At 50.2% G+C, this 20985-nt stretch overlaps 1 protein-coding gene across 3 annotated transcripts; it reads left to right on the top strand.

The window, feature by feature from the left end:
* Positions 1 to 289: 289 nt before the first annotated feature.
* On the top strand, positions 290 to 20905 carry KHSRP (KH-type splicing regulatory protein). Of its 3 annotated transcripts, XM_048831778.2 has the most exons (21): positions 291 to 597; positions 3815 to 3871; positions 5081 to 5177; positions 5797 to 5835; positions 6162 to 6201; positions 6784 to 6833; positions 8126 to 8197; positions 8868 to 8925; positions 9831 to 10002; positions 11001 to 11099; positions 12962 to 13060; positions 13280 to 13382; positions 14364 to 14464; positions 16273 to 16414; positions 16511 to 16671; positions 16792 to 16910; positions 17698 to 17786; positions 17867 to 18064; positions 18686 to 18763; positions 18942 to 19102; positions 20359 to 20905. In XM_048831778.2, exons 1-21 carry the CDS (start codon positions 397 to 399, stop codon positions 20365 to 20367), a joined length of 2145 nt encoding a protein of 714 aa, XP_048687735.1. In that variant the 5' UTR covers positions 291 to 396; the 3' UTR covers positions 20368 to 20905. The 3 variants fall into 3 exon arrangements, with proteins under 3 accessions (XP_048687734.1, XP_048687735.1, XP_048687736.1); XM_048831777.2 differs by having other exon boundaries at positions 290 to 597; positions 18942 to 20905; XM_048831779.2 differs by lacking the exon at positions 3815 to 3871 and having other exon boundaries at positions 18942 to 20905.
* The last annotated feature ends 80 nt before the right edge of the window (positions 20906 to 20985 follow it).

Raw genomic sequence — 20985 nt, 5'->3', positions numbered from 1 at the left:
TTTCATCTCTGACTGGCTTAATCCCGTGTCAATCAATACAGACACTCGCCTACTTGTTCTCCAATAATAAAGCAAATTCAGGGATCTTTGCCGGTGCGATTGGATGAGTCCTCTGACACTCAGTTTTAACACCCGCCTCCTATCCCTTTAATAGGCCAGTCAGGTAAGCCGGCTCCTTCCTTATCGGGATTGGTTGTATATCGTTGTCACTCAGAGCGCTCCGCGTGTGTGACTGGCCTTCGAGCCTCGCGGGGGGCGGGGATATCGGCGGAGTCCCCGCCCCCCGATCCCACCGTGCTTTGCGGGGGTGTGTGGAGAGCTCGGCCTGGTTCCCGCGTTGAGCCCTCGCCGCCGCCGCCGCCTCCTCAGCGTCTCTCGCCGGCCTCAGCCGCCGCCATGTCGGACTATAGCCCGGCCGGGCCCCCGCCCTCCGGAGGGCCCCCCGGTGGGGGAGCCGGCGGAGCCGGAGCTGGGGGGCCGCCGCCGGGAGGAGCGGGCGCGGGAGGCGCGGGGGGGCCCGGCCCGGGCGGAGCGGGGGGGCCGCCCGGGGGGATCCGCAAGGACGCCTTCGCCGACGCCGTGCAGCGGGCCCGACAGGTGAGGGGGCGGCGGGGCCGGGCCGGGAGCCGGGGGGGGCTTGGGCCTGAGGCGCGAGGTGGGGGGGGCCGGAGCTATGAGGGTTAGAGGGGATGGGCGGAGGAAAGTGAAGGGGGGGCGGAGGAAAGGGGATGGGCCGCGAGGGCTGGGAGCAGAGGGGAGGGGGGGTAGAATGGGGGGGCGGGGCGGGGGGGGCTGGGGGCTGGGAACGGGGGGTGGGGGCAGGGACAGGTATGGGGTCCGGGTTATGGGGGTGGGGGAGGGACGGGTTATGGGGGCTGGGAGCAGAGGGGAGGGACTAGGAGGGGCGGAGAAAGGGGTATAGGTTATGGGGGGAGGGGGGCTAGAATGGGCCTGGGGCGGAGGAGGGGGTATGGGAGTGGGGGAGGTAGGATGGGAGGGAAGGGGTATGGGTTGTGGGGGCTGGGAGCAGAGGAGAGGGGGCCTGGGGGAGGGGCCTGGAGTGTGGGGGATGGGTATAAGCTGTGGGAGGAGGGAGGCGGGGTGGGTTGGTAACAGGGCTGGGGGTAATGGGATGGAGAGCAGGATGTGGGGAGAAGAGGAATTAGGGACTGTATGCGGTAGGTGTTGGGAACAGAGGGGCTGGGCTCTTAAGAGTGGAAGGGGAGGTAAAGGGTTGGAGAGAGCTGGAGGAGAGGATAGGCTGAGTGAAGGGGGGCAGGAAGGTGAAGGGATCCCCCAAGGTGGCCTACTCCTGTTCCCCCACGGCGGTAGGACACTCCCTTCTATCACCAGTTTGGGGAGGGGGAAGGTCAGAGTTGTTCATCTGCATTCAGCTTCAGGATTTAATGGTCCATATTCAGCTTATTCTTAGCCTGGGTCTCACTTCTTGCTTCATGCATGTGGAAGAGGGGGTTGGCCAGGCTCCTGGGTCTGTTCCCTCACATATGGCCAGCAGAGAGCTCTGCTCAGCCCTCCCCTATTTCTGCCTGCAGCACCCATTGGGGCCTCATCCCTAGTCCCACATTAAATAGGGACATGTTTGGGATGACCCTCCTTAATTCTGGGGTTCTTTCCGTTCTTGTTGCAATATGACTGTCCCAAAAGAAGAAGGTTGGCAGTGTTAACCTTGTCCTCAGGTGGTTGGTGGTTTATCTAACTTAATGGGCGGTAGGGCTTGATGTCCCCATACATCCCAACTTCTGCAGGTGTCCCTTATTTTTCTGACTTTGCAAGACTAGCAGAATGCTATAAAACCGCAGAGCCATGGGCTGCTAACCCAACTGTTCAAACAAGCTTGTCTCCAACACACAGTCTACAAAAAATAGATACCCAACATTTGGGAGATGAGGGTGATGCTTCCCACTGAAATTGTGGAGCAGATTAGCATCTTTATCAGCTAGGCAAGCCACTGCAACTCATGGCTTCATTTCCTCAGACTACAGAGGAAGCAGCGTAAATACTGACAAGTCAGTCACAATTCAGATGAACAATTGCATTTGCAGAAGGAATTTCTCTACGTTGAAAATGTCTGTATCCTGCTATGACTCGTGGGCACTGGTGGTTGGACATAGCGCTGAAATGTGGGCTCTGCTAACATGCAGGGAAATTCTGCACTAGTCTTCTCACTGCAAGGAAGTACTGAGATGCTGGTGGTTTGGTGATGTTTTATGCTAATTTTCTTCCAAACTTTTAGGTAAATTTTTCTGCAGTGCTAAAATCTTGGAATATTAATGCATCTGTATGTCAGATGGATGCTTCAGTATAAAACTGACAACTTAAGTTTGGGAAATGTATTTCTAAATTTTTAACCTCTTGAATGCTTTGTAGCTGCCCCAATTTGAAATTTGACTTTTAAAATGAGAAGATTATTTTTTTGTTTTTAGGGGATCAAGGGGCAAAGCTCACTTCGTTAAAAAGTGAAGGATCCCAAAGTGAAACAAATATGCAACCTTAAATCAGGGATAAGTTTGTTTTTAATAAAATGAAGGGATGGGTGGGATGGTTTAGTGGCCTAATAATGGGGTGTACAAAGCTTTTCACTTCTGTGTCACTGATTGGAATCCAGTCCAGCTTGATAGCTACCAAAAGTGCTCACCATTGAATGGTGTGGCTGGGCTGGGGAGTTAACTTTTGTCAATAATAATGTCAATTTAAGGTGTGATTTTTTTAATGACACTTTTATATGGACAAAAGCCTAGTGTAAACCCGGTTATGTCAGCAAAGAAATACTTTTCCAGAATAGCGTCTGTCCTTTGGGGAACTGTGTAAACTGACCCAGCACAAACACTCTTAATCTGCATTGCCACTAGAAGAGTTTGCAAGGAGAGCCCTGCGTGGGACTCTTTTTTTTGTTTTTAATCCTGCTCCAGTCCTGCACTGCAATATCTGCTCCTGCATTGTTTCTTGCATTTTATCCCGCTCCCACCCACAAAAACCTTAGATCCTACAAGAGAAACAGATTCCCCCCATGCCACTAAAACCAAAACCTCAAAACAATCCCATCAGTTTTTCTCTCTGAAAAAACAGAATTCAGACCATTTTTATCATTAAAAGAATAAAACAAATCTTTAACCATTTACAGTTTTCCCACAAATTACTGCAGTCTGGGGTATTTTTATTTTATTTTGTTTGCCCACCCAATTGCATCTGCAACAAAGTACATTTTACCTGTTCCCACTATTAGGGCAACAGGTCCTGCGGAACCACAGGATTCCAGTCCCACTGCAGGGCTCTGTTTGCCAGGATCGGTATCTTGTAGTTATCCCAGCAAACCTTTTCTGGTAATGACTAAGCTTCAGTCCGCTTCTCAGTGAACAGGTCTCCACAACACACATCACCAGAGTTCAGTTGGCTTCCTCACCAAAGGGGCAAAGGATTGAATGGGCCATGGAAACTGAGCTGTCCTCTGCCCCAAAGAGGAGTCCCTCCAGGTCACTTGAGAATTGCAGTTCTTCCGGGCAGGGATAGCCTTTTGTGAATTGTACAGCAGCAAGCTCACTGTCAGCACTTAACAATAATTACTAGTCGTCGTGGGTGACACACATTGCTGCGGGCATTGCAGGGAATCTCGCCTTGCTGTTGGACTGCCTGGCTGTACTTGATTTGGCTAGGTAGAGAACTTTGACCTTCAGTGCTGTCAGTCTTGCACCTTTTATGAACACTATAAAAATGACTTATCTGCCAATACCCAAGCACGGGATTTTCTCTGTCCTGCAACAGCTGAGCACATCACCATGTCCTCTACTGTCTTCAGGTGCCTGTGGTGGTGTCAGCTCCTGTTGAGCAGAATCCTAAACTTGAGTTGCAGCAGGTAAATAAACAAGGGAGCTACTTCTAAAAATCAGTTGAAAACCGATGTTAATGCAGGGTTAAGGTTGTGAATTTAAATGGGAAATACAAAATGTCATCTGATAGTCTTACTTCTGTCCTATTGGATCTTAACTGTACACATTAATCTAATCAGTAATTGAAATAATGAATATTTGTCGGTTCCAATTATTAATGAATATACTCAAGTTACACATTTGTCCTGTGTGCACAAATTCAGATTCTCATAAAAACACTAACTATTGCAATGCTTGACTTCTTAATTAAAATTTGCAACCTTAATGTTGTATTAACAATTTTTTTGCATTTAATTTCCTAAGTTTAATGAAAGAGGGAAATCTGTCTGAGTTGTGTACACTCATGTAAATACAAAATTAATGCATGCGCACACCTAAGAGACACGAGTGTATACTGATGCTTCCAGAGAGCTAGCTGGAGTGTGAGAATTTGAAATGAGCGTGAGCTAACAGTTCTACATACAAGAAACACTGTTGTGACCACACATCCTACCTGAGAGGTAGGAATGGGACAAAGTCTCTCAACTGGCGTTCAAAAGTGGACTCTTAGCTAGTGAAATTTGCTGCTGCACATTCTGCTTCCACGCTCTCAAATTATTTGGCGTTAATGTGGTACAGGTCTCTTGGCTGAGAGTTGTGTCTGGTAGGTATAAAGATCGAAGGTACTGCCACTTTTGAGTTACATCAGTGAACAAACATAGGAAGGGACATTTATAATGTGTTTTTAAGTAAGGTTTTTTGCATAAGTCGCATTTTGGCTGAAATAAAGTACAAATCTTTCAGCCCCAGAAAATGTTTTTCAGGAAGTTTAAGCACATGCGTTAAGTAGCTGCAATTTTTCAGCTTTAATAGTGTTTGCTACATGCAAATACTATGTCATTAACTCTCTTTATATAGACCTAAGTTAGAGTATATTTTTTAGTGCTGTAATAACATGCTAGCCCTTGCTTAGCTTAAGCGTGGTTGTTTAATGTCATCTGAACTGTGTAGCCTAGCCTAGGACTTTTTAAATGGCATTGCAGTTATTGTGTGGTATATTTAATGGACTGAAGGTCCTAGGGCTTGAGAATTTTGTTTTTGCTAATCCAGTTGCTTTTACTTCCCCATTGTTGCTAATTTCTGGAAGGATTTTCCCTTTGGTAGTAACTGTACAATGCCAACTGCTTTCTTTTCAGATAGCGGCTAAAATTGGGGGTGATGCAGCTACCACGGTGAACAACAACACTCCAGACTTTGGGTTTGGGGGTCAGAAGAGGCAACTGGAAGACGGAGGTACTGCAGGGTGTTCGTTGTCTATATTTGAACAGCACCATTATGTGATGAGTGCTGGGCCTTGGTGATACTTATGACTTACCTAGTGCTTTTCATCTGTAGCTGGGGGGCGGGGTGGGGGGGAGCTTTTCAGTATATCCCTATTGTACAACTAACACAGCTGACATACACAGATGAGAAATGACTTGCTCAAGCTCTCACACAGCCACTGGCCAAGCTGGGAGTAACCCCCCATGTCTCTGCACTTCTAGTTCAGTACCCTCTCTGCCCAATCCATTGCCATCTCTGATTCCAACACCTGTAGAAGTGCCAGGGCCTTTCAGCATGGGTGAAAGATTCCTGGGTATTGTCTAAGCACAGGATGGAAAGTACTACATAAATGCTAGTTGTTGTCATAGGCGCTTGGATTTAGAATATTAATTTTTATTTGGATAAGTTTCCATTGTTTAAATGTTCTAATGGTTTCCTTAATGAAGATGTACATAGCTCACATCTAGACCATCATACTTCGAGAGTTGGTCTCCTATGTCACATGTCAGCATGTGGAGAAAGGAGGCCACCTGTAAGTACTGGAAAGAGGTTGGCTTGCATCTAATCTACTCCCTTCTCTTTTAAACAGACCAGCCAGAGAGCAAGAAACTGGCTGCTCAAGGTGATTGTAAGTACAACATACATTAAAAGGGATTATAGCCGGTGCCTGGGGAGGTGCTGTTAACCACATATAAAACCCTCTGATAGCTGTTGCTCACCTGGAGTGGGCATTTCATGTTGAGGCTGAGAAAATAATAATGGATTGGGTGAAAGATGAGGGAAGGGGGAAGATTTGGGTTAGAAATGTGCAGGAACCTGTTTTTAACCTGCTGGGATTTTTATCTTCCATAGTCTGCCTGGATAGTGACTGATTTGTTGTTGGCTTTGTGGCATTGTTCTGCATTCTGGTATGTGAATTCATAACCCAAAACCTCTCATGGTTTTCCTTTTCAGCAATGTCAGCTCAACTTGGACCGATCCATCCTCCTCCCAGGTAAACTCCACCGTCACCCTTCTCCCCCACCCCAAAGTCATGAGGCTTGTGAGTTTGAACCGAACATTCAGAACCAGATTAGCGACACGTCTCTTGTACTTCAGATGTCTGCAGGAGGGGCAACATTGTGATGCCCCAAAACTTAACAAGCTGCTTTGCTCAGATGTGAGGCTTGCACTTGGAGTCGTGTGACATGCCATTGGGGAGACTGGTCGCTCCTGGCATGAGTGTGCCGTGTTGGTAGTGAGGGACGTGCTTCTTGGCCACCAGCGTGGTATTTCTAGCTCTTGTGCAGCCTTTGCTTTAGGTTTCATAGCTTTGGCTTCTGTAAAAACCAGAGCACTGTGTGCAAATGCTGATACAGTGGACTCCAGGACATGTAGCTAGTTTGCCATGCATAACCCTGACACACCCGCATCCCCTAGCCTGGTGCCAATAGCTCTGTCACCTTCCAATCGGTCTGTCCTCCCAGGAGAAGGAAAGTCCTTTTCTTTTGTTTCTGATCGATGCAGGTGACTATCGGTTCCTATTTTGTTACCCTCCCACTCCTCACTTTAAGCCGCTGACCGTTTCCCTTTGCAGGTCTACAGTGACTGAAGAGTACAGAGTACCTGATGGCATGGTGGGACTCAGTGAGTATTAGACAGGGAGGGAGCAGCCTTGCTGTTGCTTTAGTGAAAGGCTTTCACTGTTACTTTTACTCGCAAATACCTTCCTGGCTTCTCAGGGCCAGTTGCTGAGCTTTTTGCAGAAAAACTCAGTTGTTCTTTGCTCTGATCCCCTTCGCTGTTGGGTTACAGCTATCCGAGATCTGACTAGCATTTGAGTCTTATGCTAACACTCTGGCAACTCTGGTGTGGCACTTGTGCCAGCCAGGAAAGATGCAGGGTGGAGCATTTTGTTTTATTGGTTGCACGGGCTCGGACTCCCTGCTTTAAATGGTAGGGATTAGATACCGAGGGGAACTTCCTAGCCGGGTGTGTTGTCACTGTGGTTGTTGGCACTTCCATTGTGCACTGAGATTGTGATCTGTGGGCAGTGGCATGGATTCACAGGAGTGTTGTGAAGGGCTCAGTGTTCCTCTCCCAGGGAAGAGGGGACTTTCAGTCTTGTCTCGCTGATCTGAGAAGCAGTGACTGGCTCTGAAGGGAGTCCAATCTAGACCTTTGCCAGAAGGAATGGTGGCTGTAACACTGGCTTCAGCGTGATGCTAAGCAGGAGAAAACTGGGCTCCATTGCATACAAGATCTGAGCCCAGGAAACAGTTGGTTTGCAAGATGCGGTTTCAGTTGGCTTGGTTTTCTGAGCTTTTTGAGGCTAGAGGAGGAGTTGACTGAGTTTGGGTGCCCCAAACTCTCCTTCAGAGGCTACTGATTCCTTTAGGCTGCCCAGGCCCTGTGGTGAACAAGGCCCTTCTGAGAGTCTTGTTTAACTAGATTTAATATTTGAATCTGTTGCTTCTCTTCCCCCTTCTGACCCCCATAGACTCACATGGGGCACTGGACTCAAGCCCTGGGTTCTGTTCGCTGCTGCTTCAGTTTCCCCTTCTCTAGAAAGGGGATAATGAAACCCACTCGCCTTTGTAGAGTGCTTTGAGATTCATGGCTGAAAAGTGCCATATGTTAGTAGCTGTGAGAGCGAAGATCATCCTACAACCTGCAGTGTGGGGGGGGAGGGACCCTCCCACTACATTATATTTGAACATTATTTTTACTATTCCTCCAGTAGAATGTAAGGCTTCTATCTTCTGCATGGAGATAGATGGATATTGGATTGTTTTCTTTTTAAAGTGGTTGCAGATTAATAGTCTATAACTGAATCATGTGAAGCATTTTGCTTTGAGACCTGTCTGCTAGTGACATTTCCTTTCCCTGTAGTAAGCCAGTGTTCCTTAGCAGTTCTTCTCCTTTCCTTTTTTTTCCAGTTATAGGCAGAGGAGGTGAACAGATCAACAAAATCCAGCAAGACTCGGGCTGCAAAGTACAGATATCACCAGGTATGGACTGGTGCTTCTTGGGAATCCTTCACGGTGCAAGAACTCTGCAGAGTGCTCATCAATGCCCAGCTAGACTTGTCTTCCTGGGCCCCTTCATTTGAGGTGTAAATTTATAGCAGTGAACATAATTACCCCTTTAAGCAATGGATGTGGTCGATTCTCAGTCCTCTGTTGCTAGTATATTGTTGGGCTCCGTGGCAATTCCTGGGTGGAGTTCTATGCAGGTCAGACTAAATGATCATAGTGGTCCTTTCTGGCCTTAAATCTCTGAAGCAAAGAATGCCCCTGGCATCGAGTATTCCCCAGAAATATTCTAATGTGTTCCCCGGGAGTGTGGTTTAATAGTGTGTTAGACCGCTCTGGCCATGTCTTTCCTGGGACGCAGTGAGTTCACTCATCTATAGAGTAGTGCCTAGCTACTGTAGTGATGCCTTATAAATACCAGGGGTCACTGATATAAAATGGCAAAGGCCATCAGCACCAGCAGGCATAATGGAATTACGAGCCACGTGGCACAGTGTGAACTCAGCCACCACAGAGCATTTCCCCCTTCAGATCTCTGCCGTTATTCCAGCTCCTTCATAGCACCATTCTGCCTTAGTTTGTAGGGAGAGAAAGCATAAGCAAAGTGCCCTAGGAGCATATCATTTAAAACGGTCTTCTCCTACAGACAGTGGCGGATTACCAGAGCGGAGCGTCTCTCTGACTGGATCCCCAGAATCTGTCCAGTGAGTACACCCTTTATTCAGCCATGGGTCCTGGTACATATTGTAATCAGCTGTCTGTCAGGCAGGGCCTTGTTGCTGAACTTTAAGCTCAAATCTTCAGAACTTGCTTTGTGTTTGCTGCCTCTCCTCCCTCACTATCAAACCACTGCCAAAGGTTCTCCCTGTCACCTGCCTTCTGCTGTGCTGTCCTGGAGGTTCTGCTGCTGTTTGGTGGTTTTCTTCTTGGGAACTTTCGCAGTCTTCAGGGAGGACAAGAGCTGTATAAAGTTAGTGGGAAGAGAGACCCTGAAGAAAATTCATAACCCTTCCCCTCCCCTTTCCAAAGAGCAGAATTCTGAGTGGGCGATTTGCAAGCATAGGGTCTCCTGCCCCATCATTAGAAGGGACCGTAGCCTCTTGTCTTGAGCTGGGCGGTTGTGAAAGGGTTTGGCTATAGGCTGTAGAACCAAAATGCCCAGGTATAGGTGCAGCAGTAGGAATCTCCTGACCTTACTGCTCAGGGCTCTTGATGACAGAACAGCAATGTCCACTTTGGTTTGTAATCATGGGGTTAGCGTGTAGCAAATGTCAGCCCTGGGCAGCGTGGCAACTGGGCCTGCCTTCTTGGCAAGGTCTCACTGTCCTTGACTGAACAACCCCCCTCTGGAACATGCAGGGCTAGGCAGAAACACGCTGTACGGGTTATCTGGGCTGTCCAAATCTTGAGACTTGGCATGGTGGGATGGGAGCTCCCGGAGAGAGGGTCATCCTGGAAGGGGGCTGGATGGGCCACTGCAGTGCCAAGGGCCTGTCCTGTGTATTGCGGCATTAGTCTGGGGTGTATGAATGGTGGCTGGGTGTCAGTTCCCTCCCCCGCTCCCCCCCCCACTGCTCACCACCATTGCTGGTTTTCTTTCCCCTTACAGGAAGGCAAAAATGATGCTGGATGATATCGTGTCGCGGGGTCGTGGGGGGCCGCCTGGCCAGTTCCATGACAATGCCAACGGGCAGAATGGCACAGTGCAGGAAATCATGATCCCGGCTGGGAAGGCAGGGCTGGTGATCGGCAAAGGGGGAGAGACCATTAAACAGTTACAGGTAAGGGCTGGGAGCCACCCAGCCTGTGGGGCAGGTGGACTGAGAACTGCCTGTGGTTAGAGCAGGGGGCAGTGCACCAGAGCTGCCCCTTTTCCCATCACTTAGCAATTTCCTCCTCTTTCCTGTCTCATTAGCTCTACCTGCCTTGCGGCTCAGCCCGCTCTAGCATGGTGCCTTTGGTGGCCTCTTCATCTTGAGCAGTGAAAGGCTTGTGCCCTGGGCCCACTCTGATTCCTTCTGAAATTCTGGGTCACTCGCTAATGTGGTGTGTCCAGCTGTGCCCTGTTAGCTCAGGTGGGGTGCATGGCCATCTTTTCCTCAGGGGGCTTGGCAAAGTCCATATAATGCCCCTAAGGCCCTGTCTATGCAACGGGTTATGTTGGTGTCGCTCCACCAATATAAGCTGGGGTTGGCACCCATCTAACTTACCAGGATAAGTCACTTGTGCAAGCCCCTCCCCTGGAGCAACCCTGTGCAGACTTCCCTAGTCTAGATAAGCCCCAAGGCAGTTTTGCTTAGCTGCCTCCCTGGCATCTCTGGAAAAGTGCAGCAGGAACAGAGGGACACTGAGTCACCCGGGCATCAGTCAGGGCGCAGGGAATCCTGCCTAAGTCGGCACATGTTCAGAAAGCTTCATCACTGGAAAGACTAGGAGTGTGACTCAATGGAAACCTAAAACCCTGGAGATCCCAAAATCTACAGGTAGGGGCTTGTGCCCTTGGCAGTGATGGTTCCAGGTCTGGTTTCTACTGCCAACTGCCGTGTCTGTATTGGAACTATGGTTCACGACACAAGCTGAATTCTTGGGTGAGTCTCTCTAGAGACCATGGTGAAGGTCCTGATGTTAGTGGGGAAGTCTGGTCCCTTCTACTTCCCCCTATCAGAGCTCCAGTCAGCGTAAGTTATGGCAGGTTTATGCTATAGAACCTTGATGGCTGGAACTCTCCAGGCTTGCTCAACCTCTGGCTGACTTCCAGTCTCCTTTCACCCCAATGCAGGAGCGAGCTGGAGTGAAAATGATTTTAATTCAAGACGGTTCCCAAAACACCAATGTAGACAAGCCCCTTCGGATAATTGGAGACCCCTACAAAGTACAGGTAGGTCAGGCTGACTTGCCCTAGTGAGAGTGTTTGTGTATGTAGCTGTCTGTGTGGAGAGCGAGGGCAGGAGGTTGACTGCACTGTTGCCCTATTTGCCTGTGGAGAGGGCTTGTTGTGGATGGTATAAAGTGGTTCCCGTTTTGTGGTCCCTTTATTGCAGTGGCTCTCAACCTTTGACTATTGTACCCCTTTCAGGAGGCTGATTTGTCTTGCATACCCCAAGTTTCACCTTGCTTAACCACTTGCTTACAAAACCAGACAAAAATGGCAAGTGTCACAGCCTGCTATTATTGAAAAGTTGGTTACTTTCTCATGGTACTATATAATTATGACATCAATTGGAATATAAATATTGTACTTTCATTTCAGTGGATAGTCTATAGAGCAGTATACACAAGTCATTGTCTGGATGAAATGTTCGTTTGTACTGACTGGGCTAGTGCTTTTTATGTCGCCTGTTGTAAAACAAGGCAAATCTCTAGATGAGTTGATGTACCCCACAGGATACATGTACCCCTGGTTGAGAACCACTGCTTTCCTTGTCAGTGGTTACCTGCCTTAGGGCCATTCTGAAGCTAACTACTTTGGCTCAAACCTTATAAGTGTTCTAATGCAGTGGTCCCCAACCTTTCTTGTGGGAATAGCATATTGCTATTCACAGAAGACTGTGGCGGGTGCCGGACACCCCGCCACCGCAATGCTGCTGCCGAGAAGCAGTAGTGGGAAGAATTGCCGCCGAGAAACAGCAACGCTTCTCAGCAGCCTTTCAGCGGCGGGGTGTCCTGCGACTGCACAAAAATGCCCCAGTGGGCTCCATGGTGCCCGTGGGCACCGTGTTGGGACCCCGTCCTACTGAGTCACTTTGATCTCTCCAGAACACTTTACACATTCAGAATTGCTTCACGTACACGCCTCCCCTTGTGAAACCGCTCAGTCCGACAGCACAACTTTGTTTAGGACAGGAAGTGAATACTGAATAGCGTCCACCTGAGAGGAAGGATGGGCTTGTGGTTAAAGCACCAGGCTAGGAGTCTGGAGGCTTGGCTTCTAGTCCTAGCTCCGCCTCTCACTTGCTGTGACACCTTGGACAAGCATGTGAGATGGTGCTGGACATCTTGCGAGAACGTGGACATGTCGTTTGTTCCCTATTTCCCCAAAATTACACTTAAATAGGGTGTGGAAGTGAATTTGATGTAAACTTCTGAGCTCTTCAGATGGTGGGCACGGTACAGGTATAAACATGTATTGAAATGATTAAATTAAGCAGCTAGGGAATCTGCCAGTGGTGGTATCATAAACACTGTGTATCCTTGGGCAGTTTGACCTCTGTCTGCTTGTACCTCGGTAAAAGGAGGTTGAATATACCTGACACACAGCTGCAGTGGATGTTCTGCTATATATAGATCACTGAGATCCTCTATGAAAGTGCTGGACAAGTGTGAACCAGGCGCTCTACTACAGTGGTCTTATCGTACCTGCCACTGGGGCGAATTTAGGAACTGCCCAGCCTTGGCCAGGAGACTTGAGAACAGAGCTGTGTATGCCTGAACTGTGAAACATGGCTGGGGATGTGCGTGTCACTCTTGGATCTTCCCTTGAGCTGCATTGTTCCCAGTCACTTGGTAGCAGTTGTGACTTTTTACTGTGGCTTTTCTGGACCACTGGGATCCTTTGTGTGGGGGGCCCCTGGGATTAAAGTCACTTAACCTAGCTAATGGTCCCCATGTATTTAAAGAAGGAATTCTTGGCTGGGTGCCCAGTGGTCCATGCAAGCCTCAGTCCTGCTTACTCTGGGAGCCAGGCCTGCAGCATGGGAGTCACTGGTTCCCTGGGCTCATGTTGCTGTTTCTTGTTTGCAGCAAGCATGTGAGATGGTGATGGACATCCTGCGAGAACGTGACCAGGGAGGCTTTGGTGACCGAAATGAATACGGTTCCAGGATTGGTGGAGGAATAGATGTAAGACCGATTTAGCGCATTAGTTTGGGGCACAATCTTTCCTTGCTGAACAGTCTGCCTGCTGCTGGTTCTGTCAAAGGAGAATGTTATGTAGTCTGACAGTAGGGGGCAGCAGTCACCAAAAAAAACACCTTAGGCCTAGTGTCCTAGGAAATTACTTCCTAGGTCTTAGCCGTGTTTCCTGTTCTCCAGTTAATTTTGCTCTTGACCCTTCCTCAGGTCCCTGTGCCCAGGCATTCTGTCGGTGTGGTTATTGGCCGTAGCGGAGAGATGATTAAGAAAATACAAAATGATGCTGGAGTTCGGATACAGTTCAAGCAAGGTCAGAAGCCTAAATAGCTCTCCCCTTCCCCTTCACCAGAGAATCCCTCCAAACCCATCTCCTGCATGGCTAAGCATCAAGATTCTCCTCGACCAGAGACTCAGCCTGGGCTCTTCTGCACACACGTTCCCTGGGGCATTGATATTGTAACTCGCATCATTCAGTGATCACTTCAAAGTTCCTCATTCATAGCCGCACCACACTAACTTTTTTTGGGGGTGGGGGAGGGTATTTTTCCTGTAAACCAATAAGACAGATTGTTTGTTTTTTTTTCCTTGGAAAAAATCCCAAGAATTGCCTATCCAATCTCATGCCTTGTGGGTTAAGGGATCAGGAAGGAATAGTCTTCCCTCCGTACATGAGTGCAAATAGCCCAGTGCATTATGCAAAGTGGGATGGGATGGTGGCCTCCTTCTGAAGCAACAGGTATCCGCCACTTCCAGAGGTGGATAACCTGGCTTGGGGAACCAGTGGTTGGCCCTGGCTGGGAAGTTCTGTGCTCTGGGCACTCTTTAATGGAGAGAACATTTAAGCATAGAGCAGATTTCACTCCAGCTTCCAAGAGGTTAATTTCCCCACATAGCTTAAACGTACCACTGTAGCAATCTGCTTCTTCAGGCTGATTGGATGTGTGACCTGCTCTTCCACCTGCTGATCCTATGTTAACAAAACAGGTACCGTGCAAGCTTGTAAGGCAGAGGAAGCGCATTTTAGCATAGTCTATGCTGTCCAGATAGACTTAAGCCAGGAGGTTGGCTCCTGGTACTTGTACCCCATCTATACAGCCCTCTTCACCATGGTCCAAGTGCCACGGCTGAGGATAGGTACAAGGGAACGCTACTACTTCCTTTTACTGCTGCAAACACAATGGTAAACCTTGTCCGCTGCTAATGCGAAGTGTTCTGGGGCCTGGCGCTTGTCTTGAGTCGGGCATGGCAATGGGTACCTCGCTTGTTGAGCTGGCTCCTGTGCTTGTTTCAGATGATGGGACGGGTCCTGAGAAGATCGCCCATATTATGGGGCCCCCAGACAGGTGCGAGCATGCTGCCCGGATTATAAATGACCTCCTGCAGAGCCTTCGGGTAGGTAACACTGGGGTGCCCCGCTCCAGCCTACTGCCCTAGGAGGGGCCGACTCCCCGCCCAGTGCATGTTCCTTAGCAGAAAATTCATCCTTATTAGCTGGTGAATAGAGTGAGTCAGGAAGACCTGGGTCTCAGAGCGACCTGGTAGATCAGAATGAGACCTACCATGGGACAGGTTACTCTGCTCCTGCAGGGTTTTTACACCTTCTTCCAAAACCTCAGGGGTGGCATCTGCTGGAATACTGGGCTAGACTGGCCTCAGGTCTGATCCAGTCTGGCTGTCCAGATGTTTCTTTAACCAACAAAGGAGTCCTAAAAATAGAACCTATACCACTTCTTTTCTGCTGCATGATGTATAAGGGAGCCTGAAAAGTCAGATTTCTTCCTACTTATTTTTAAGTTTAAAAAAAAAAAAAATCAGGACTGTGATCTTCCCTGGCTTTGGCAGACCAGTGGGAGATAGAAGCTCTGTTTGTTGCAAGCTCTTAACACCTTAATTGAAAAGCTGAGTGTTGCAAATTAGGGTTTCTTTTTAATCAAAATGTTAATTAGGTGTTAACAAACATTTAAGTGGTGACTCAGGGCATGTCCATGCTAGGGGAGCTACAGTGTCACAGCTGAAGCATCTTAGTGTGGACGCTTCCTACAGTGGAAAGGTTTCTGTCCCTGTAGGTAATCGGAGAGCAGGAGCTGGGTCAAATGAAGAATTTTCTGTTGACCTAGCTGCTCCTGTGCTGAGGGTTAGGTCTGCATAGCTAGGTTGATCTAAATTATAAGTGTAGAGGGGGGCCAAGGCGTGGTCTGTAGGCTTTATACTGATTTTAACTATTTCAGGTGTGATTATTTCTTACTGAAATAGTTACCCCAGTGCAGCCCATAAGGTGGATGCTGTTAGGATAATCTTTAGTTCTTATCAGTAGATCAAAAAGGAGGTCGATATTATCCCCATTATACAGATAGGAAAAGTGAGGCACAAGGAGGACTTGCCCAAGGTCACCCAGCAGGGCAGAGCTGGGAGAGAATCCAGAACTCCCGAGTCCCTGGCCAGTGCACTCTCCACTAGACCACACTGTCTCCTCTTATCTGTGCCTTATTCCAGTATGGCTTGGTCCCTTTCCCATAAGGGAATAGCAGTATCTGGAGAACTGCCCACAGTAGGGGGTGGTGCCACTTTAACGGTACCAGGGCAAATGATAGAAAAAGCTTTACAAAAATGGTTAGCCCACTCCTAAAAATCTGTCCCTCTTAACAAGTAGCTTTTGTTCTTGGGTCGTCATTAACGCTAGCTCTGTTCCCAGCCTCCCAGCAGACTGGACCTGAATTTTAGAACCTAAGTAACGCAGAAAAATACTTTCTGACGGGGCATTTCTGAACCCTTCCCGGATAGTGGCCCCTACCTAGAGGTCAGATTTTCATGACCACCCTCTAAACTGACTCTCTGAGTGTGTGTGGTAAAAAAACAAAAAACAAAAAAAAAAACACGGTATCAGTGAGAACCTTATAGAATGTGTGTGTGTGAGAGGCCGACTGAGAATACCTGACCTGGAAGGGAGAGGGAGTGAGGTTGTCTTGGCTTTCAGTACATGCTCGCAGCCTGCCCCCAAGTGATTGCTCTTTGTGCTCTCTGGGGCTTGTGACCTGGCACACGCCCACTTTTTCCTCCCTCAGCGGGTCGCTTTTAAAGCACAAAGCACCTGAATCCCAAGACTGATTTCCCCCCTGCCGGCGCGAGGTGCCAAGATGTTCCGCACTGCAGCTGGCTGCCAGTGACCCATCCCTGAAGCTGTTTCTGCTGTTGTCTTGCAGAGTGGCCCGCCGGGCCCCCCTGGCCCAGGAATGCCCCCTGGAGGCAGAGGTCGTGGCCGAGGGCAGGGTAACTGGGGGCCTCCTGGAGGAGAAATGACCTTCTCTATCCCTACTCACAAGTGTGGGCTGGTTATTGGCAGAGGTGAGTGCCCTTTGCCATCGGCTCTTCATACAGCGGTTCCCAGCATCGCCACCGCTCCAGCAGAGCCAGAGCTCACAGCTCCACCCTCTCTTCCAGGCGGGGAGAACGTCAAAGCCATAAACCAGCAGACGGGGGCGTTCGTCGAGATCTCCCGGCAGCTGCCTCCCAACGGAGACCCCAACTTCAAACTGTTCATCATCCGAGGCTCCCCGCAGCAGATCGACCACGCCAAGCAGCTCATCGAGGAGAAGATCGAGGTGGGTGCAGGGAGTGCCCCCAGCTTCCACCTACCCCCACAGCGAGGGGGCAGCAGAGCACTGGAGGCTGACCTGGGGCATCGTGGCTCTCAGCACTTACGGATTATTTCCTCTCTCCAGGGCCCCCTCTGCCCAGTTGGACCTGGGCCTGGGCCTGGAGGGCCCCCGGGCCCTGCTGGCCCAATGGGCCCTTTCAACCCAGGACCTTTCAATCCAGGGCCACCAGGAGCTCCCCCTCAGTGAGTATTGGAATCTCCTGCCTCTTTTGGGGACAGGGGAGGGAGTGCATGACATGCTGCAAAAAGGTGTTTGTGGATGATGCTGGGTCTTTAAGGGGGTGGAATGAGCAATGAATCCAGGGGCATCTGGTGGCCTAGTTTTGGAGGCAGGGGCTGCTCCCCTAGTGTCTAGGGAATCCCCTATAATGTCTAGTGCCCAAACTTTGGACCATCCTTCCAGTCTAGGAGCAAGAAAAAAAACAGCCCTAAGTTCTGCTGGGGAAGCTCCTGGCCAAATCCTCCCCTCCTCGGGGAAGATGGGAGAATGGATAAGACTGCAGAGACCCGGTTCTGGATCTTGATGGACCAGAAGCAGGGCTGCAGGGAGTTATTCTGCACCAGGGAAGATTAGTCTTGAGCTTGCTCTTTGATGGAGGTGGATGCTAAGAAGTAGCCTGTAAAATAGGTGGATTAACCCCACCAGATCTTCAGAGTCAGCTGGCCTCTTCCTATCCGCCCTGAGTGCTGTGCAGTTGGTACTTTATACTGGGGTGGCACAGAGGAGCCCGGTCACTACCCTGGAGCCCATAGTGCCAGGCCCTGTACAAACACAAACCGAAGGGAGCACAGTAAAGCCTCTGTCTGCCCATTTGGCTCTGGTGGGCTGCCTGTCCCCACTGGTGCTGCAGCAGGGATCTGAGAACCATGCTTTGGGGAGATGTGCAGGGACATGCCCACCCTCCCAGTCAGCATGTCCCAGCCGGGTTCTGCTCCCTCCTCATCAGTGTCTCTTGCTCTCCTCTTTCAGCCCTGGGGCTCCTCCCCCCCACCCATACCCACCCCAAGGCTGGGGGAACACCTACCCGCAGTGGCAGCCTCCGGCTCCTCATGACCCAAGTAAGTACCTAGAGCCACCCCCCGCGGAGCCGGTGGGCGGGGCAGGAGCTGGTGTCTGTTCTCATGTGTCTCCTTTCCAGGCAAAGCAGCAGCGGCAGCAGATCCCAACGCAGCCTGGGCAGCGTACTACTCGCACTACTACCAGCAGCCACCTGGCCCCGTGCCCGGGCAGCCACCAGCTCCCACAGCGCCCCCGGTTCAGGGAGAGCCGCCGCAGCCACCCCCGGCCGGGCAGTCCGACTACACTAAAGCGTGGGAGGAGTATTACAAAAAACTAGGTAATGCCCTGGGCGGCCCAGGGGACTCGGTCTGCCTCTAGCGGGGTGGGGTGGCTTAGAGCCAATGCAGACACAGCCCCAGGTGAAGAGCGCTGTGCTGGATGGCAGCAGTGAATCGAGGGTCTTGGTCCAGCTCCTTGTGACCTCAGGACTGACATTAACTGGCCCTAGTGCAAAGGCTGAACATTGAGACTGAACTCCAGCCCTGAGCAAGAGGTACCTGCCTCTGAAGCAGACTGGCCTGGCCGCATATGTGGGCAGAGGGTTGTTCTAGTGACAGGCCATGGGCTGATTTCCCCAGCACTGAGCAGTCAGACCTGTTCTGAGAGGGAAAGTCACTGAGGGTCAGGTGGAGAAAGGGGTTCAGCAGCTTGTCTAGTTCAGGAGATGTAGGCCCGTGGGGCAGACCCAGCAAGTGAGCCGTGTGCCCTGCAGAATCCATGTGAACATCCCCAGTCTTCACTCCAACCAGAAATGCCACTTGGCAAAGCCAGTTCGTGTTGGTCTCAAACCCAGTGGGCAAAGGGGGCAGTAATACTGCCAGGCTCCTCCTCCCTCCCCAGCTGCTCATTCCCTCGCCCACCTGTCCGGGGTCCCTGATGCATGTGTCTCTGCCCACAGGCCAGCAGCCCCAGCAGCCTGGGGCACCCCCACAGCAGGACTACACGAAAGCCTGGGAGGAATATTATAAGAAACAAGGTGAGCGAGGCCTGGAGCGTGTGCATGCGTGTGTGTGAATCAGCAAGGAAAGTCCAGCTCCTGTCTGCTGACCATTGGAGACATATTGGGGGGTGGGGGTGGGAGCCCTGGGGGAGGGAGTCCAATGCCCCTGGAGTCACTGACTCACCCCCCTCTTCTCTCCCCTGCCCCATCGTAGCAGCTCAAGTGGCTACTGGTGGAGGACCAGGGGCACCACCGGGACCTCAGCCAGACTACAGCGCAGCCTGGGCAGAGTACTACAGACAGCAGGCTGCCTACTACGGACAGACACCAGGGGCTGGGGGCCCAGTGCCGCCACCAACACAGCAGGGACAGCAGGTGAGTGATCGGCCATGTGCCCCGCTGCCTGCCTTCAACCCCCAGCTGTAGCTCCCCCTGCCTGGGCGAGACCCTCGGTCCCACAGGAAGCGCTTCCTGAGCGGCATCTTTGTGCTCGTGCACCGGCTCCCACATCGGTCGTCGACGGGGATTCAACCCAGGACACCTCGACCTACAAGCCTGAGCTCCTACTGCTTGAGCTAAAGGACCCAGTCCATTAGCTGGAGGCAGTAGCAGACTCGTAAACCTCTTCTATGGATCCGCCACTAGGTGGCAACACAGACCCACGCTGTTAATGTGGATTTACGTTGATGCATAGACACCTGGGGGGTGGTCGGAGGAGATGGGAGCTCAGGGAAATGGACAGAACTGGTAAAAGATTCTCCAGTTTTCCCCTGGGCTCTTAGCTCTGGCTCATAGGTCCATTTTCAGGGGCTAGGACTTCTTCGTAGGGTTAGGGGTTGTCTTATCCATTGGGGATGTGGGGGGATCACTTTGTTAGCCCTGGTAGTTCAAGGGGATCGGTCTGTAGAGCTGTTGGAATATAGCGAGCTTCAAACCAGGGAAACTCCTTCAAAGAGAACCTGGGTGCAGATTCCTACATTTCTGACCAGCTTCTCCTCCGTAAGGTGAGAGCACGCTCGGCAGCGCTGACCTGAAAGGTGCTGTTCGCTGACCCAGGGAACTAGATTCGCTCCAGCCTCTAGCCTGTCCTGCTGCAGCTCTTGGGCTGTCAACCCTGCAGTGGGCCAGGCTTAGTGGTTACATTCTAGGGCCACGTTTTTCAGAAACAGAAGCCTAAAAATCAGGTTTCAGCTACATTTAGGCACCTGACTAAGTGACTTTTTTTCCAGCAGCACCTGGAGACTTCACTTGGTCTTGCTAGGGGCTCCGTGCCACTTACTTAGCTGCCTAAATATGCCGAATTTCAAGCAGCCCCCTTTAGAAATGCTTTCCCCAGGCCAAGACTTTCATCTGATCTTCAGGACTGACCAAAGCTGCTGCTTCCGAAACCTAGATTCTCTTCCAGACTTGACCTGCCAATTTCCTTTTCAAACACCCTGCTTCAGTGGTGGGATTTCCTAGTGTGCAGGGGAGTTGGGAGCCGAGGCCAGTTTTCGCTCCACTCCAACTTGGCAGCACATTGCCAGTGCTGTTGCAGCAGAGGGCGGCCCTGTGTTGCTTTCGGACTCTTCCGTCCGTAGCGGTGTCTGTCAGGGGTAACTGACTCCTGTCTCTCTCCCCGATCCTTGCAGGCTCAGTGAATTGAATGTGAACTTCCCACCTGTGAAACCCTTTTTGTTTTTGGAAAGAGATGGCCGCTGTTGGGGAAGGGAGCTGGGTCTGATTGCTGGGTTTCTTAGCGGAACCTCAGCTGCTCCTCCTTCAAGTCCTTTAAAATAAAATAAAATAAAAATAAAAATATCTGAATCCTTCATGTTGAGCCAGCTGTAGAAGATAGTGAACTAAAACTGCTGCAAGAACTCAGCCCTCCTGAAACACACGTCGATTTCAGGGTAACATGTTTTTTCTTTTCGTTTTGTTTTTAAAAAAAAATTAAAAAACTTTACAAGGAGAAAAAAAAATCACTCTGCTTTTTAGTTAGAGTTGGAACATTCCTCGAATAAGGTGTCGGTGTTTCAGATAAAACAACCCCTTTCCCCCTCCCATTTTCCCACAATTGGGACTGGTCTGTCATGTATTTCGTCTGTTCAAGAGGAGACTGAAACAAACAATTGTACGCTCAGTTTTTACTTTTTACCGCTTGTTTTTAACTTCACAAATAAATGATAACAAAACCTCCCTGTGTCTGCTGGGTGGCGTCTGTCTGTCCATAGGGTTTTGAAGCGGATTGTTCTCATGATATAGCTGTTGTAAAACCT

The sequence above is a fragment of the Caretta caretta genome, chromosome 20 (assembly GCF_965140235.1).
Source record: "Caretta caretta isolate rCarCar2 chromosome 20, rCarCar1.hap1, whole genome shotgun sequence".
In the NCBI taxonomy this organism is placed as follows: domain Eukaryota; kingdom Metazoa; phylum Chordata; order Testudines; family Cheloniidae; genus Caretta; species Caretta caretta.
This window is presented reverse-complemented; position numbering and strand designations above follow the sequence as displayed.

What these genes read in the sequence shown, in the direction of transcription:
- KHSRP (XM_048831777.2), top strand. Translation starts at nt 397, where the DNA reads ATGTCGGACTATAGCCCGGCCGGGCCCCCGCCCTCCGGAGGGCCCCCC. An exon ending in ACCTCCTGCAGAGCCTTCGG is followed by an intron (nt 14,465 to 16,272) that starts GTAGGTAACACT and finishes GTTGTCTTGCAG; the next exon opens with AGTGGCCCGCCGGGCCCCCC. An exon ending in TCATCGAGGAGAAGATCGAG is followed by an intron (nt 16,672 to 16,791) that starts GTGGGTGCAGGG and finishes TCCTCTCTCCAG; the next exon opens with GGCCCCCTCTGCCCAGTTGG.